Below are 18,434 nucleotides of genomic sequence, written 5' to 3'. Positions count from 1 at the left end.
ACTTATACACCTCAATTCTTAGCCTCTCTCATATCTCAATGATCTCCCCTCTCACAAGGACTGGCTGGCATCATCCTTCTTCATACAGGCAGATATAAAAGACTCAATTAATACCTCAGCCATACTCACTGCTGCCAATGGTGGATCAGGTCCCTCACTGGTTCCTCTCTCCTCTCACTGCCCTTCCTTCCCCTACCCTCCCTCCTCCCCCGCCTCTCCTACCCTCCTCTTTGTTCCCTCTCATTCCTCTTCCTCAATCCCTTCCCCTCCTTGCCCCTCCCCTGTCTCTCCCACACTAGCACATGTGGAGAGAGATGACTGGATTCTAATCAGCAGGGAGAACCTGATGGTGCAGCCAGAACACAGTGCCTGGGTCATTTTGCCGATAGTGTTACCGGAGTTGAGAGTCCCGGTACAGAACCAATGGGAAACTAGTCAACAATTAGGACTAGTGATGTAACGCTAAAAATAATGTACGGTTTCCACCACATGCACTGCAGCCATTAACACTGCAATCTGCTCGTAAAGATGCTTCTGCACCAATTTAGGGAAAACACAACTTATTTATTTACAGATAAAAACCAAATTCCTGCGAATGCGGGAATCTGAAACAAAAACAGAAAACGCTGGAAAATCTCAGTGGATCTGGCAGTGTCTGTGGAGAGAGAACAGAGCCAACGTTTCGAGCCCAGCTCTGACAAAGGATCATCTCGACTCAGCAGATCTCTGCTGAGATTTTCCAGCATTTTCTGTTTTTGCATTACTTATTTACAGGTTAAGGCAATCCCGAGGTTTTACAGAGCCTTGTGGCTGTAATCCGCTCTCCAGGTGGGTCCCAGTCACACTTACCATGGTAATCCCCCCCATCCTGCTCCCTGATTGGTTCCCTGGGTCATGTGACCCTTACCCTACAGAGTCATCCTTAAAGGGACAATCCTCACATCCCTCCCCCTCTATGTCCTTCTATACAGATGTCAATAATTAATTTACACCGTGCCAGATAATTAAACATTTAGTTACATGGACTTAAGTCAGTTATAAATTAAATCTCTCGGGGGTTCCCTGGATCCTTGTGGAGCAGAGTAACTCCTCCCTCTGGGGCCTTTCCACAGGATTACTGCCGGCTGAAACCACAATGACAGGCGGCTCTTCAGACACAGGCAGCTCAGTCCCACCCATTCCCATGGCAATGTCATTTGTGCCTGTCTCAGGACAACCAGGGAGTTCAGTGCTTGGACAGTCGACAACATTCCCAGATGGTGATATAGCTCCTGATGGCAGCGCTGGTTGCCGGGGTAACTCTCGCTCTCTTCAATGGTCTACACGTTTCCGGGTGACCCTTCCTTCACTTGATAAGGCAGGGGTTCAGTTTTGGATACACCGGCTCCAGGGACCCAGCCCGACCCACTTCCAAAATTCCTCGCATCCACTCAAAACCATCGCGCTGACTGACATGAATCGCGGTTTGGCTCCTGACTGATCTGGCAGCCTCTACCCTCCCGGCAAATTTGGAAGCACGAGGCTCAGACCCCGTTCTGAGACACCAGTTCATTAACAACTCTGCTGGTGGGATTCCCATTGTCCCACGTGGAATGGTCCTATAGCCCAGCAGGAATAGTGAGATTCCGGTCGCCAGGGTCCCTCCGAATTGCCTCTTTAGGCCCGATTTTAAAATTTGAACAGTTTGCTCAGCTGGTCCATTGGATGCAGGGTGGTAAGGCGCAGTCCTAATGTGCTTGATACCATTGAGGATGGTGAAGTTTTGAAACTCAGCGCCCGTGAAGGCTGCTCCATGATCAGACACGATGAATTCAGATATTCCCCAGGTGCAAAAACATTGGCCTAACCTTTCAATGGTGGCGTGTGATGTAGGAGACTTCACCTCAAAAACATCCCTTCACTTCATGTCCTCTGCAAAATTGCAGATGCTGAAGATGATGCCACAAGGCAGGCGAGTGTATTGGAACAACACTTTATGTTTATTGTGATATAATCTCGGGAAGCATTGTCTAATCTGAGTCGCTGATATGCGTGACTCACACCCAGCTTTGTATAAGATTGACCTCCAGCCAATGTTGCATACAGATCTTCAATCTTTGGGACTGGATATTTAATTTGATAGCCTGGTTAACTTGTAATTACCTCAAATGCGGATGGTTTGGTTCAGTTTCACTACAGGAACTATAGGTGCTGCCCATTCTGGGCACTCAGTTGGCTCAGTTCTTCCAATCACTTTAATTCAGTATTTCCTTTCTCTTGTGAAGTATATGGCACATTTCACCCTAAACTATCGAGGGGTTGCTTCTGGATCCACGTAGATCTTCACTTGTAGGCCTTTTATTTTGCCTAATTCATCCTTGAAATCGCTCTCACATTTCTTCATCAGTTTAAGCAGTCCTCCTTCCCACATTTGGAAAATCTTGGTCTAATTTAACTTGATTTCCTTAAGTCAATAGTGGCTGAGAAGGCTTGGTCTTTCACCTGTCACAGTGATCACTGGGAGTTGGGCAGACAGTTGCCCACAGTTTATAGATACCATTGCAGTGCCCAATATTGGAATCACTTCTCCAGATTAAGTTGTTAATTTAGTCACTCTTCAAATCCAGTGTTTGAACTTCTTCTCTCAAGTACTGATCTGTGGACATATCTCCAGATGTCGATTTAGCTCAGTTAGCTGGACAGATGTTTTGTGATGCAACGCAACACCGAAGGCGTGGGTTCAATTCCTGTACAAGCTGAAGTTATTCATAAAGGCCTGGCTTCTCAACCTTGCCCCTTGTCTGAGGTGTAGTGATCCTCAGGTTAAATCACCACCAGACAGCTCGATCCCTCAAAGGGGAGAGCAGCCTATGATCATCTGGGATACTGGTGATTTTACATAGGCAGCACAGACGTTAGCACTGCTGCCTAATAGCACCAGGGACTGGGGTCCAATTCCCAGCTTGGATCACCCTCTGTTTGGAGTTTGCACATTCTCCCCGTGTCTGCGTGGGTTTCCTCCGGGCGCTCCCCGTGTCTGCCTGGGTTTCCTCCCACACCCCAAAGATGTACGGGTTAGGTTGATTGGCCATGCTAAATTGACTTTAGTGTCAGGAGATTAGGAGGGTAAATATGTGGGGCTGTGGGGATCGGGCCTAGGTGGGATTGTGGTCGGTACAGACTCGATGGGCCAAATGGCCTCCTTCTGCACTGTGGGGATTCTATGATTCTACCACAGTGGCTGATACTTCCATGTATCATCTTCCATCTTAAAGGCTTCCTGTTTATCCAGAGCATTTCAGTACTAGGGGACACGCTGCCTACTTTTATATTAAACGGTGAGTGAAAATTTAAATTGTTGGTGCTAATCTCTTCCACATTGTATCCTGGTGACACATTAGTTAACCAGCTACTTGATAGGCTTGTCCTGGCTCTGTATCTGGCCTTAAGCGGCCTCTCCAGTGACAAATAATAACACTCAGCCTCCTTTTGCCCGAAGGATTTGGGGAGTGGTTGCCTCAACTTTGGTAACATTCCACTTCAAGCTTTGCTGATTAATTTTCTCTTCTAAATCTCCTGTTTTATTTGTGGCTGAACTTGTTTCCTGCCTTGTGGCTACTTCTTCAGTACTGGCACCACTGCTGAGTGCAGGTTCCCACCCCAGCTGGTGCTCCATACACCTTTCTCAGTGCTTTCCACCCCTGCACTGTCTCCACTGCTCATCTAAAAGTTGTATCGACCTCTGCAAGTCATCATCTTTGAATGATCTCATTATTCACCCTGCAGACTAACTTGTCCCACAGCATATCATTCAAAGTGGTTTCAAAGTCGCAATACTCCAATACCTGTTTCCAGGATATAAAAGGCAGTCATTTGGCCTGAGACTCTTCCCGTGATTTGAACCTGAATCACCGGAGTCTGGATGATGGGGGGCATGGTGGCACAGTGGTTGGCACAGCTGTCTCACAGCGCCAGGGATCCAGGTTCAATTCTGGCCTTGGGTGACTGTCTGTGGGAAGTTTGTATGCTCTTTCCTTGACTGCATGGATTTCCTCCAGTTTCCTCCCGCAATCCAAAGAAGTACATTTAGGTGGATTGGCCATCCCAAATTGTCCAAAGGTGTGTAGTTAGCTGGATTAGCCACGGTAAGTGTGCGAGATTGCAGGGATAGGATGGGGGGGGGATGGACATTTATAAATTGCTTCTTTGGAGAGTTGGTGAAGACTCGATGGGCTAAGTGGACTCCTTCTGCACTGAAGGATTCTATGATTCCATGATGAGTTAGGCTAGAAATGTGACATGACCAATCCCATGAGCTCACTGAATGATTTTGAGTCGGGTGTGCTTGGAGCTGTGGATCAGGTTATTAATTTGGGTTCCACACACACTCAGGAGAACTGCCTTGTCCTTCACCTCCTCCTCTATTTTGTTCACTTGGCAGTAATACCCAAGGCGCTCAATGTATTGTGTCCAGCTCTCTGTGGCCAAATCAAACAGACCTATCCACCCAAAGAGGGACATCCTGGTAAGCTTTTTTAGAGGTTATTTATTGGTGTGACAAGTAGGCTTACGTTAACACTGCGATGAAGTTACTGTGATAATCCCCTAGCCGCCACATTCCAGCGCCGGTTCGGGTGCACTGAGGGAGAATTTAGCATGGCCAATGCACCCTAAGCAGCATGTCTTTCAGGCTGTGGGAGGAAACCCACGCAGACACGGGGAGAATGTGCAGGCTTCACACAGACAGCGACCCAAGCCGGGAATCGAACCCGGGTCCCTGGTGCTGTGAGGCAGCAGTGCTAACCACTGTGCCGTCCTCAACTTCACTCAATTTCAATGCAATCTGGGCACTCAGTCTGAGGATGGTTTTTTTTCTATCTTCTTTGCCAAGTTGTGAAGATGCTCGTTCACTAGTTTAGGAAAAACACGTTATTCACATGTTAAAATTATCCCGGGCTGACAGCCTCGTCAGCTCCTGAGTTGACTCCGAGTAGGGGGGCATCCTGCGCCTTCCAGGATGACCCCCACCCCACTCCCCACTGGTTCCCTGGGCCGTGTGACCCTCACTCTGCAGACCCTTAAAGGGACACTCACTGGTCTGTTCCCCATCTGAATCAGCCAAGATGCCAAGTAAAAGCAGGACATGCTCAAGAGAAGCAAAAATGGTCAGAGCGAGGAGAGACCGAGTGCAGTGCAATGGAACCTAAGATATCTAATCATAGCACCCAGACCCTTATTGTCCCTTCTGTTCCTGCAGAACCCACACTATATCAGTAGTGTCTCAGAGCCACGTCTTTCTAACGGGCATTTGTTCCATGCCAACTACCTGAGTAAAGGCTAATTACAGTCCGACTCCAATCCCTGCAAATTCCCCAAACTCCAACAGGAATTACACGTGTGGCTGACCGGTGGACTGGGACGTGGAGAGACAGACCGCTCGGCTGTCCTCCCTTCGCATCTCCTGGGAGCCAGAAGCAACATCTGTCTTTTTTTAGAATAAGTTTCTCTTGGAACATTAGGGTTTCAGTTGGAAAACGGCCAGCAACATTCTAAACAGTGACAGACAACTCCTCATTATGTGCTAAAGGATTGACGCCAGTGGCACTAAACTTACTCTCTGTGTCGCTGGGATTGAGAAGGGATATTCAGCAGGGCTGTCAGATAAAACTGCTGGAAAATATATGTCAGTGTGTACATGAATGAACGTGTGAGGGTATCTGTGAGACTGTGTGATAGGCTATGTCTGACACTGTGTGTGAGACTGTGAATAAAGGTGCGTGTGAATGCATTTATGAGAGTGTGAGACGGGATTTGTAAGCCTCGGTGTGAGGATGTGTGGGGATGTGTCTGGGGATGTGTGTGGAGGTACGAGGGGTATGTGCTTGTGTGTGTGTGTGTGTGTGTCAGGGTTTGTGTGTCAGGTGTGTGTGAGGGTGTATGTCAGGGTATGTGTCAGGTGTGTGTGAAGATGTCTGGTCAGGGTGTGTGGGGGTGTGTGTGGGGGTGTGTGTGAGAGTGTGTATGGAGGGGTGTGTGGGGGTATGTGTCGGGGTGTGCGTGGGGGTATGCATGGGGATGTGTGTGGCGGTGTGTGTGAGGGTATGTGTCAGGTGTCTGTGAGACTGTGTGTGGGGGTATGTGTCAGTGTGTGTGGGTGTGAGTGTGTGGGTGTGTGTGAGGGGGTGTGTGGGGGTGTATGTGAGGGTATGTGTCAGTGTGTGCGGGTGTGTGAGTGTGTGGGTGTGTGTGGGGGTGTGTGTGTGCGGGTGTGTGAGTGTGTGGGTGTGTGTGGGGGTGTGTGTGTGCGGGTGTGTGTCAGTGTGTGGGTGTGTGCGTGAGGGGGTGTGTCAGTGTGTGGGTGTGTGCGGGTGTGTGTGCGGGTGTATGTGACGGTGTGTGTCAGTGTGTGGGGGTGTGTGTGAGGGTGTGCGTCAGTGTGTGGGTGTGTGTGAGGGTGTGTGTGCAGGTGTGTGTCAGTGTGCGGGTGTGTGTGTGAGGGTGTGTGTGCGGGTGTGTGTGAGCGTGTGTGTGAGGGTGTGTGTCAGTGTGTGGGTGTGTGTGAGGGTGTGTGTGAGGGTGTGTGTCAGTGTGAGGGTGTGTGTGAGAGTGTGTGTGAGAGTGTGTGTGCGGGTGTGTGTGAGGGTGTGTGTGAGGGTGTGTGTGAGGGTGTGTGTGAGGGTGTGAGAGTGTGTGTGAGGGTGTGTGTGAGAGTGTGTGTGAGGGTGTGTGTCAGTGTGCGGGTGTGTGTGTGAGGGTGTGTGTGCGGGTGTGTGTGAGGGTGTGTGTCAGTGTGTGGGTGTGTGTGAGGGTGTGAGGGTGTGTGTGAGGGTGTGTGTGAGAGTGTGTGTGAGAGTGTGTGTGCGGGTGTGTGTGAGGGTGTGTGTGAGAGTGTGTGTGAAGGTGTGTGTGAGGGTGTGTGTCAGTGTGTGGGTGTGTGTGAGGGTGTGTGTGAGAGTGTGTGTGCAGGTGTGTGTGAGGGTGTGTGTGCGGGTGTGTGTGAGGGTGTGTGTGAGAGTGTGTGTGAGAGTGTGTGTGAGAGTGTGTGTGCGGGTGTGTGTGAGGGTGTGTGTGAGGGTGTGTGTGAGAGTGTGTGTGCAGGTGTGTGTGAGGGTGTGTGTGAGGGTGTGTGTCTATGCCCCATATTTTGAAGGACGTCCCCTGTCTCCAGAGTCCAACGTGCCCGGCTTCTCTCAAACACACCCAATACCCATCAGCCCTGCTCATGTATCAGACACAGACATGAGCGGGTTTGAGCTGCACCCACAGGGGGAAGATCTGGTACAAACAAACCATTCAGAATAAGCACATTCCTGATCGGGTGGAAGAGATTGGCAACATTGCCCACACCAGCTTCAGGGTCAGATCCAGGTAGTCCACTAACTGGACACTGGATCTACAATCTGTCCCCACTCCCCTCCTTTACATTGCTATTGTCCACACCTGAGCTATTTTTGGCTCTTTCCTTGGCTCTTTAAACTAATGGTTGAGACAGAGGAACAGCTGAAGGCCTGTGGCATTGGCCCTGTCACTTCTCCAGATCATTGCAAGTCTCTTCCCTCGGGTCATCAGATGGCCGCAACTCTTCAGGAAGAGCTCAGGAGCAAAGTGGAGCCGGGGAGAGCAGAACAACTGTGTGAAATGCCCAGCAGATCCACACTCACTCACTGCACTTAATTCAACAGCAAACAACACAAACTGCAATTCATTCTGGGGCAGGTTGTAACTTGGCTGCTGTGACGTTCAGTGATGCGACGGCACAGTGACACAGTGATTAGCACTGCTGTCTCACAGTGCCAGGGACCCGGGGCAGCACGGTGACACAGTGATTCACACTGCTGTCTCACAGCACCAGGGACCCGGGGCAGCACGGTGACACAGTGATTAGCGCTGCTGTCTCACAGCACCAGGGACCCGGGGCAGCACGGTGACACAGTGATTAGCACTGCTGTCTCACAGTGCCAGGGACCCGGGGCAGCACGGTGACACAGTGATTAGCACTGCTGTCTCACAGTGCCAGGGACCCGGGGCAGCACGGTGACACAGTGATTAGCACTGCTGTCTCACAGTGCCAGGGACCCGGGGCAGCACGGTGACACAGTGATTCACACTGCTGTCTCACAGTGCCAGGGACCCGGGGCAGCACGGTGACACAGTGATTCACACTGCTGTCTCACAGTGCCAGGGACCCGGGGCAGCACGGTGACACAGTGATTCACACTGCTGTCTCACAGTGCCAGGGACCCGGGGCAGCACGGTGACACAGTGATTCACACTGCTGTCTCACAGTGCCAGGGACCCGGGGCAGCACGGTGACACAGTGATTCACACTGCTGTCTCACAGTGCCAGGAACCCGGGGCAGCACGGTGACACAGTGATTAGCACTGCTGTCTCACAGTGCCAGGGACCCGGGGCAGCACGGTGACACAGTGATTAGCACTGCTGTCTCACAGTGCCAGGGACCCGGGACAGCACGGTGACACAGTGATTAGCACTGCTGTCTCACAGTGCCAGGGACCCGGGGCAGCACGGTGACACAGTGATTCACACTGCTGTCTCACAGCGCCAGGGACCCGGGGCAGCACGGTGACACAGTGATTAGCACTGCTGTCTCACAGTGCCAGGGACCCGGGGCAGCACGGTGACACAGTGGTTAGCACTGCTGTCTCACAGTGCCAGGAACCCGGGGCAGCACGGTGACACAGTGATTCACACTGCTGTCTCACAGTGCCAGGGACCCGGGGCAGCGCGGTGACACAGTGATTAGCACTGCTGTCTCACAGTGCCAGGGACCCGGGGCAGCACGGTGACACAGTGGTTAGCACTGCTGTCTCACAGTGCCAGGAACCCGGGGCAGCACGGTGACACAGTGATTCACACTGCTGTCTCACAGTGCCAGGGACCCGGGGCAGCGCGGTGACACAGTGATTAGCACTGCTGTCTCACAGTGCCAGGGACCCAGGGAAGCACGGTGACACAGTGGTTAGCACTGCTGTCTCACAGTGCCAGGGACCTGGGGCAGCACGGTGACACAGTGATTCACACTGCTGTCTCACAGTGCCAGGGACCCGGGGCAGCACGGTGACACAGTGATTCACACTGCTGTCTCACAGTGCCAGGGACCCGGGGCAGCACGGTGACACAGTGGTTAGCACTGCTGTCTCACAGCGCCAGGGACCCGGGGCAGCACGGTGACACAGTGGTTAGCACTGCTGTCTCACAGTGCCAGGGACCCGGGGCAGCACGGTGACACAGTGATTCACACTGCTGTCTCAGTGCCAGGGACCCGGGGCAGCACGGTGACACAGTGATTAGCACTGCTGTCTCACAGTGCCAGGGACCCGGGGCAGCACGGTGACACAGTGATTAGCACTGCTGTCTCACAGTGCCAGGGACCCGGGGCAGCACGGTGACACAGTGATTAGCACTGCTGTCTCACAGTGCCAGGGACCCGGGGCAGCGCGGTGACACAGTGATTCACACTGCTGTCTCACAGCGCCAGGAACCCGGGGCAGCACGGTGACACAGTGGTTAGCACTGCTGTCTCACAGCGCCAGGAACCCGGGGCAGCACGGTGACACAGTGATTCACACTGCTGTCTCACAGCACCAGGAACCCGGGGCAGCACAGTGACACAGTGATTCACACTGCTGTCTCACAGCACCAGGAACCCGGGGCAGCACGGTGACACAGTGGTTAGCACTGCTGTCTCACAGCGCCAGGAACCCGGGGCAGCACGGTGACACAGTGATTCACACTGCTGTCTCACAGCACCAGGAACCCGGGGCAGCACGGTGACACAGTGATTCACACTGCTGTCTCACAGTGCCAGGGACCCGGGGCAGCACGGTGACACAGTGATTCACACTGCTGTCTCACAGTGCCAGGGACCCGGGGCAGCACGGTGACACAGTGATTCACACTGCTGTCTCACAGCACCAGGGACCCGGGGCAGCACGGTGACACAGTGATTCACACTGCTGTCTCACAGTGCCAGGGACCCGGGGCAGCACGGTGACACAGTGATTAGCACTGCTGTCTCACAGTGCCAGGGACCCGGGGCAGCACGGTGACACAGTGATTCACACTGCTGTCTCACAGCGCCAGGAACCCGGGGCAGCACGGTGACACAGTGGTTAGCACTGCTGTCTCACAGCACCAGGAACCCGGGGCAGCACGGTGACACAGTGGTTAGCACTGCTATCTCACAGCGCCAGGGACCCCAGGGCAGCACGGTGACACAGTGATTCACACTGCTATCTCACAGCGCCAGGGACCCCGGGGCAGCACGGTGACACAGTGGTTAGCACTGCTGTCTCACAGTGCCAGGGACCCGGGGCAGCACGGTGACACAGTGGTTAGCACTGCTGTCTCACAGCACCAGGAACCCGGGGCAGCACGGTGACACAGTGGTTAGCACTGCTGCCTCACAGCACCGGGGACCCGGCTTCAATTTACAACTTGGGTCACTGTCTGTGTGGAGTTTGCATGTTCTCCCCATGTCTGAATGGGTTGCCTCCGAGTGCTCTGGTTTCATCCCACATCCCAAAGATGTGCAGGTTAAGTGGATTTGCCATGCTAAATTGTTCCCTTGTGTCAGTGTGACTGGCTAGGGTAAATGCATGGGGTTATGGGGATAGGATCTGGGTAGGGTTATTGTTGTTGCAGCCTCAATGGACTTTAACCTGATGTTGTGAGACTTTTTACATCGCCTTTTGAGGAAAAGAGTTTCCGAGATTCACAGAAATCTCCTCATTTCCTTCTTAAATCAGTGACCCTTATTTTTAATCAGTGGCCCCTCATTCTAGATTCTCCAACAAAAGGAACCACCCTCTCCACATCCACCCTGTCAAAACCCTTCAGCATCTTACAGTTTTCAACAAGTCCCTTTTACTCTTCCAAACTTCAGCGGATACAAGCCTCCATAAAACAGCCCACCCACTCCCGCTGTTAACCTAGTAAACCTTCTCTGGACTGCTTTCAATCCATTTAACATCCTTTCTTAATTGAGTGACCAATATTGTACCCAGAACTCCAAATACAGTCTCACTAGGGTCAAAGTGAATATAACCCCCCCACTTCCGTAAGCGATTCCCCTCGCAATACTCAAGAACAACTTGCTGCCCCTTGTCATCAGCCTTTTGAATGGACCTACCTCACATTAAGTTAATCTTTCGCTACACCCTCTGACTGTAACACTATATTCTGCACTCTCTCCTTTCTTTCTCCCCTGTGTACTCTATGAATGGTATGCTTTGTCTGTATAGCGTGAAAGAAACAATACTTTTCACTGTATCCCAATACATGTAACAATAATAAATCAAATCAAAAATAAATGATAGCAGTTTATAAGCTTTCCTAATTACTTGCTGCATGCCTTTTGTGATTCATGCACAGGGATACCAACAACCCCCTGTATCTCAGAGTTTGGCAAGCTCTCACCATTTGAATGACATGCCCGACCCGAAATACTTCACAGCCAAATGAAAATGCTCATTTTTAAATAGCAACACACTACACTGACGATGATCTTCCGATTGGCTTTGGTGATTTTTGTTGAAGGATAAATATGACCAAGAAACGAGTAGAACTCCACCTGCTCTTTCTCAGAATGTGTGGGGAGAATCCCTGGGGAGGGACGGACAGCTCCTTGCTTTAACATTTCTTCCGAAAGGTAGAGGGAGCTGACAGCATCCGAGATCCCACTGAATTTTTGCTCTCTCTGCTTCCATGTGAAAGTCTGACCCCATGGGGTAGAGAGGAGGGTGCAGGGGTGGGGATTGGGAGGGTCTTTAATCCCATGGGGAGAGGTTTAACCCTGTGCGGGTCATCATAGAATCCTTACAGTGCAGAAAGAGGCCATGTGGCTGAAGTTTAGAAGAGTAGAAGGGACTTGATGAAAACTGTAAGATGCTGAAGGGTTTTGACAGGGTGGATGTGGAGAGGGTGGTTCCTTTTGTTGGAGAATCTAGAATGAGGGGCCACTGATTAAAAATAAGGGTCACTGATTTAAGAAGGAAATGAGGAAATTTCTGTGAATCTCCGAAAAAGTCTCACATCAGGTTAAAGTCCAACAGGTTTATTTGGTATCACGAGCTTGCGGAGTGCTGCCCCTTCATCAGGTGAGTGGAGGATTGGGTTTATAAACAGGGCACTATCCTCCACTCGCCTGATGAAGGGGCAGAGCTCCAAAAGTTCGTGCTACCAAATATACCTGTTAGACTGTAACCTGGTGTTGTGAGACTATTGACAGTGCCCATCCCAGTTCAACGCTGGCAACCCCACAGCAAAAGGCAACGGGAGCAGAATTTTAAAATATTTTTAGAGCAGTGCTGAAAGATTCTTGATTAACAAGAGGGTGAAAGGTTATTGCGAGTAGGCAGGAAGTTACAACCAGATCAGCCTTAGTCTTATTGAAAGGCGAGTGAGCCAGAGGGGCCGAGTGGCCTACTGCTGCCCCTAGTTCATGGGTGAGGTTCTCCAGCCTCCCATCCTGCCAGTGGGAGGTGGCACATTGTTTCCTAACAGCGAGATTCCCCGGTCCCGCCTCTGTCAATGGGAATTTCCATTGGCAATACCCCATGCAGGTGGGAAACCCCCACTGCCAGCAGGACTGGAGAATCCCACCAGCATGAACATCTGGAAAATTCAGGCCCATAATCATCATATCTCCACATGTTCTCCTGTCTGGGTGACATTCCGTTCAGAACTGGAATCAGACAGGAAAACCAAAATATATCAGGTTATATTAATCCAGTTCCACGGAACTCTCTGGCTCACATTCAGTAAACCCAATTCAAAGCTGTCAAACCAAACCACATCGCCCCCACCCAGGCTGAAAATCACACACACCCCACAAACAAATCCAACAACCTGCTTTCAATGACAACAATCTGATCCCTGGGACAGTGGAATCCAGTCCCAGATCTCTCTATACCCCAGTGAGAGTCAGTGTGTGTGGGAGCCGTACCCCAGCGAGAGTCAGTGTGTGTGGGAGCCGTACCCCAGTGAGAGTCAGTGTGTGTGGGAGCCGTACCCCAGAGAGAGTCAGTGTGTGTGGGAGCCGTACCCCAGTGAGAGTCAGTGTGTGTGGGAGCCGTACCCCAGAGAGAGTCAGTGTGTGTGGGAGCCGTACCCCAGTGAGAGTCAGTGTGTGTGGGAGCCGTACCCCAGTGAGAGTCAGTGTGTGTGGGAGCCGTACCCCAGTGAGAGTCAGTGTGTGTGGGAGCCGTACCCCAGTGAGAGTCAGTGTGTGTGGGAGCCGTACCCCAGTGAGAGTCAGTGTGTGTGGGACCCGTACCCCAGTGAGAGTCAGTGTGTGTGGGACCCGTACCCCAGTGAGAGTCAGTGTGTGTGGGACCCGTACCCCAGTGAGAGTCAGTGTGTGTGGGACCCGTACCCCAGTGAGAGTCAGTGTGTGTGGGACCTGTACCCCAGTGAGAGTCAGTGTGTGTGGGACCCGTACCCCAGTGAGAGTCAGTGTGTGTGGGACACGTACCCCAGTGAGAGTCAGTGTGTGTGGGACACGTACCCCAGTGAGAGTCAGTGTGTGTGGGACACGTACCCCAGTGAGAGTCAGTGTGTGTGGGAGCCGTATCCCAGTGAGAGTCAGTGTGTGTGAGACCTGTACCCCAGTGAGAGTCAGTGTGTGTGGGACCCGTGCCCCAGTGAGAGTCAGTGTGTGTGGGACCTGTACCCCAGTGAGAGTCAGTGTGTGTGGGACCCGTACCCCAGTGAGAGTCAGTGTGTGTGGGACCCGTACCCCAGTGAGAGTCAGTGTGTGTGGGAGCCGTACCCCAGTGAGAGTCAGTGTGTGTGGGAGCCGTACCCCAGTGAGAGTCAGTGTGTGTGGGACCCGTACCCCAGTGAGAGTCAGTGTGTGTGGGACCTGTACCCCAGTGAGAGTCAGTGTGTGTGTGTGTGTGTGTGTGTGAGTGAGGGGCTGCTAATCCCTGATTAATCCCATTTCCTAAACTGAGTGGCAGAAGGTTGGGAAGGAGCTGTGTGGTTTGTGAAGTTAAATAATGAATAAACTGTGTCCGCGATGGATTGTGAAGGGATGTGAGGAGGGAAAGATTCTAAAACAAAACTTTTTGTGAAGTGTGAGAACAGTGTGCTGTAAACTGTGTGGGTCCCGTGATTATACTGACTGACTAAAAGCTGCTGCATATAGAACAGGCTAATTACAGCTGCACACTCACACACACACACATCCCCACCCCCCCACACACGCACACATACATCCCCCCCACTACCACCCACACACCCTACACACACACACACACACACACATCCCCACCCCCCCACACACCCTACACACACACATCCCCACCCCCCCACACACCCTACACACACACATCCCCACCCCCCCACACACCCTACACACACACATCCCCACCCCCCCACACACCCTACACACACACATCCCCACCCCCCCACACACCCTACACACACATCCCCACCCCCCCACACACCCTACACACACACATCCCCACCCCCCCACACACCCTACACACACACATCCCCACCCCCCCACACACCCTACACACACACATCCCCACCCCCCCACACACCCTACACACACACATCCCCACCCTCCCCACACACGCACACATACATCCCCCCCACTACCACCCACACACCCTACACACACACACACACACACACACACATCCCCACCCCCCCCACCCACACACATCCCCACTCCCCCCACACACACACATACTCACACACACATCCCCACCCCTCCGACCCACACACATCTCTACCCCCCCACACACATACTTACACACACACATCCCCACCCCCCTCCACACACACACACATTTCACCCCCCCACACACACACACACACACACACACACAGCTTTTACACTGAAGCGGGTGACATTTGCAGAGTTTCAGGATAACGAGATTGAAATCCCTTGGTTAATTCTCCCCAGTTTAGTCCGGGATCACTGTCACCACCACAGGAATGAGATTCCCAGGCGGGACGCTAAACTCAGCTCGCTGAGAAAGTGAAAGGTTCCTGCAAAGATTCAGCTAATCTCCTGAACAGACACAAGAGACGTAATTTAGGGCAGAGGGAACTCAACCTGCCAGACACCCAGTGCTCCCCCTCTCCCTGCTGCAGCACGGGGGGATGTGGGGGGGGGGGAGAGACAGGGGAGAGGGGCAGGGGGAGAGAGGGAGGGACAGGGGGAGAGGGACAAGGGGAGAGGTACGGGGGAATGGGACAGGGGGAGAGAGGGACGGGGGAGAGGGACAGAGAGAGGGACTTTGAGAGAGTTTCACTGGGAATGGGGCACTGGGAATGGGGCAGTGGGAATGGGGCAGGGGGAGTGGGGCACTGGGAATGGGGCAGTGGGAATGGGGCACTGGGAGTGGGGCAGTGGGATTTGGGGCAGGAGGAATGGGGCACTGGGAGTGGAGCAGGAGGAGTGGGGCATGGGGAATGGGGCAGGAGGAGTGGGGCAGTGGGAGTGGGACACTGGGAGTGGGGCAGTGGGAATGGGGCACTGGGATTTGGGGCAGGAGGAGTGGGGCATGGGGAATGGGGCAGGAGGGGTGGGGCACTGGGAGTGGGGCACTGGGAGTGGGGCACTGGGAATGGGGCAGGAGGAGTGGGACACTGGGAGTGGGACACTGGGAGTGGGGCACTGGGAATAGGACACTGGGAGTGGGACACTGGGAGTGGGGCACTGGGAATGGGGCAGGAGGAGTGGGACACTGGGAGTGGGACACTGGGAGTGGAGCACTGGGAATGGGACACTGGGAGTGGGACACTGGGAGTGGGGCACTGGGAATGGGACACTGGGAATGGGACACTGGGAGTGGGGCACTGGGAATGGAGCACTGGGAATGGGACACTGGGAGTGGGACACTGGGAGTGGGACACTGGGAATGGGGCATTGGGAGTGGGACATTGGGAATGGGACACTGGAAGTGGGGCACTGGGAATGAAGCACTGGGAATGGGACACTGGGAATGGGGCGGGGGAATGGGGCACTGGGAATGGGACACTGGGAGTGGGGCATTGGGAGTGGGACACTGGGAATGGGGCAGTGGGAGTGGGACACTGGGAATGGGGCAGGGGGAATGGGACACTGGGAATGGTGCAGGGGGAATGGGACACTGGGAATGGGGCAGGGGTAGTGGGACACCGGGAATGGGACACTGGGAATGGGACACTGGGAAGGGGGTAGTGGGAGTGGGACAGTGGGAATGGGGGACTGGGAATGGGGCAGGGGGAGTGGGACACTGGGAATGGGGCAGGGGTAGTGGGACACTGGGAATGGGGCAGGGGTAGTGGGACACTGGGAATGGGGGACTGGGAATGGGGCAGGGGGAGTGGGACACTGGGAATGGGGCAGGGGTAGTGGGACACTGGGAATGGGACACTGGGAATGGGACACTGGGAATGGGGCAGGGTCTCTCTCTCTCTCGCACACAGTGAAGGGGCAGATTCAGAGGAAGCTCCTACCGGGACAGGAGTGCAGAGCCTGCGGGCGGATGATGAAACCAGCTCGGGGGCTCAGGGTCACTTCCAGCTGGCTCTCCTTGGCCAGAATGTCATCGATCATGAAAGTCTTGTAGCGCCGGCTGGCTGCCTTGGGCAGGCCGGGGAAGGTGAGGTTCCGCTGGGCTGGAGGCTGCATGCTGCTCCGCTCCGGGATAGTCCACACACTGACTCAGTTCCTCAGCCAAGCAGCTCCGCCCAGCCTTTATAAAGCAGCAGATAGTAATCCTCACAAAACAGCGGGGACTGTCAGTCAGCCTGTACCCTGGGGGCAGAGAGGGAGGGAGGAAGGCCAGAGCTGGGGGGGAGAAAGGGGGCTCCCAGATTGGGGACATAAACAGAAACTGACCCCATGGCTTGTCCCCCTGCTCCAGGTCCAGTCAGGATCCCTGCTCCAAGTAACCAGCATTCCCCTTCATCAACAGGGGGGTCCAATGGGTGGGAATTAACATCAGAGAGAGACAGCTCTGGGCAAGGGTTCCAGTAACCCTCCTTGCCCTGCAGCAATGACTGGAACCCCTGGGTGGGCAGTCAGTTAGACATTCTGTCTCTCCAATTCTCCACTGAGTGCCAGAGAACCCTGAGAGGGCAGTGCCCAAGGACGGCAAGAGACAACCTCCTACCTGACCAGGCGGCTACCTCACCCCGGGCTCAGTGGGCACGAGGCTGTGTGCCAAACCCAGCTCCAGCACCACATAAGATTCATTGATCTGTGAACAGCAAGGGTAAGTGCAGAGATGGCATGGATCTGTGCGGGGAGATAATAGTCTGATACCCATTCCCCTGTGCACTCAGGGCTCTGTGACTGTGCCTGGCAACTGGTAGTGGAGTCTGCCCTGCCCAGGCTGGGCTGTCAGCACGACAGAGAGGGAGAGCCGCAGTTTAATGCTCAGGTGGGGGAGTTGGAATGGACCTTCTGGGAGATGGAGCATTACAAAGAACAGAACAAAGAACAGTACAGCACAGGAAACAGGCCCTTCAGCCCTCCAAGCCTGTGCCACTCATTGGTCCAACTAGACCATTCTAATTAAGCTTTCTGCTGTTCCCTGTCCGGCAATAATTTGCATTGCTGCAGAACAGCGCAGAGCTTGGAGTTGGGGGGGGGAGTGAGAACTCCATGAGCCCTCACAAAGCATGAAAATGATGCAGTAGAACTGCAGTGCCGGCAGCCAGCTCACTCCACCGGTCATGGTGAGGTGGAGGTCTCGGGTGAAGGTACGAATGCAGGTCACAGGTCTGTGCGCCACAGGTACTGAACACACGACAGGCTCACCCCATCAGGCAATGAGCTGTCACAGCGATTGGAGTTCCAATGCTCCCACTGTTTCCCCAGCCTGCCGAGCGCATTCAGACTGTCAGCATTGTCTCCCCCCCACCGGTGTAACATCTGGGTGGCATGGTAGCCGTTGCTTCACTGTTGCTTCACAGCACCAGGGACCTGGGTTCGATTCCCGGCTCGGGTCACTGTCTGTGTGGAGCCTGCACATTCTCCTCGTGTCTGCGTGGGTTTCCTCCGGGCACTCCGGTTTCCTCCCACAGTCCAAAGATGTGCGGGTTAAGTTGATTGGCCGTGCTAAAATTGCCCCTTAGTGTCCAGGGATGTGTAGATTAGAGGGATTAGCGGGTAAATATGTAGGGATATGGGGGTAGGGCCTGGGTGGGATTGTGGTCGGCGCAGGCTCGATGGGCCGAATGGCCTCTTTCTGTGCTGTCGGGTTTCTATGACTCTATGATCTTTAGGAGGCACCTGTGACCCCAAAGACCCCCTGCTGAGCTCCAAGGAGGACATCACCCTGCACACCCTCTCTCGGAACCAGGCACCTGCACAGACACTCACATGTTAGTGAACATGAGACATGGATTGGCCATGACGGAGTGGGAAAAATTACTGAAAGGAAAGACAGCGGACAGCAAAGAACAAATAGGTGAACTCCAGAAG

General features: G+C 53.6%; 1 protein-coding gene across 1 annotated transcript in view; it reads right to left on the bottom strand.

Annotated features, from left to right (window-relative positions):
• The window catches only part of barx2 (BARX homeobox 2), a 59,315-nt gene extending 42,630 nt beyond the window's left edge, over positions 1–16,685 (bottom strand). The window contains exon 1 of the mRNA XM_080214633.1: positions 16,460–16,685. Within this exon, the coding sequence (XP_080070759.1) occupies positions 16,460–16,634 (175 nt within the window). The 5' untranslated portion in view covers positions 16,635–16,685. The remainder of the gene's footprint in view (positions 1–16,459) is intronic.
• Between the last annotated feature and the right edge of the window lie 1,749 nt (positions 16,686–18,434).

This window comes from Carcharhinus amblyrhynchos, chromosome 29, assembly GCF_965287045.1.
Source record: "Carcharhinus amblyrhynchos chromosome 29, sCarAmb.v2.hapA, whole genome shotgun sequence".
Lineage (NCBI taxonomy): Eukaryota > Metazoa > Chordata > Chondrichthyes > Carcharhiniformes > Carcharhinidae > Carcharhinus > Carcharhinus amblyrhynchos.
This window is presented reverse-complemented; position numbering and strand designations above follow the sequence as displayed.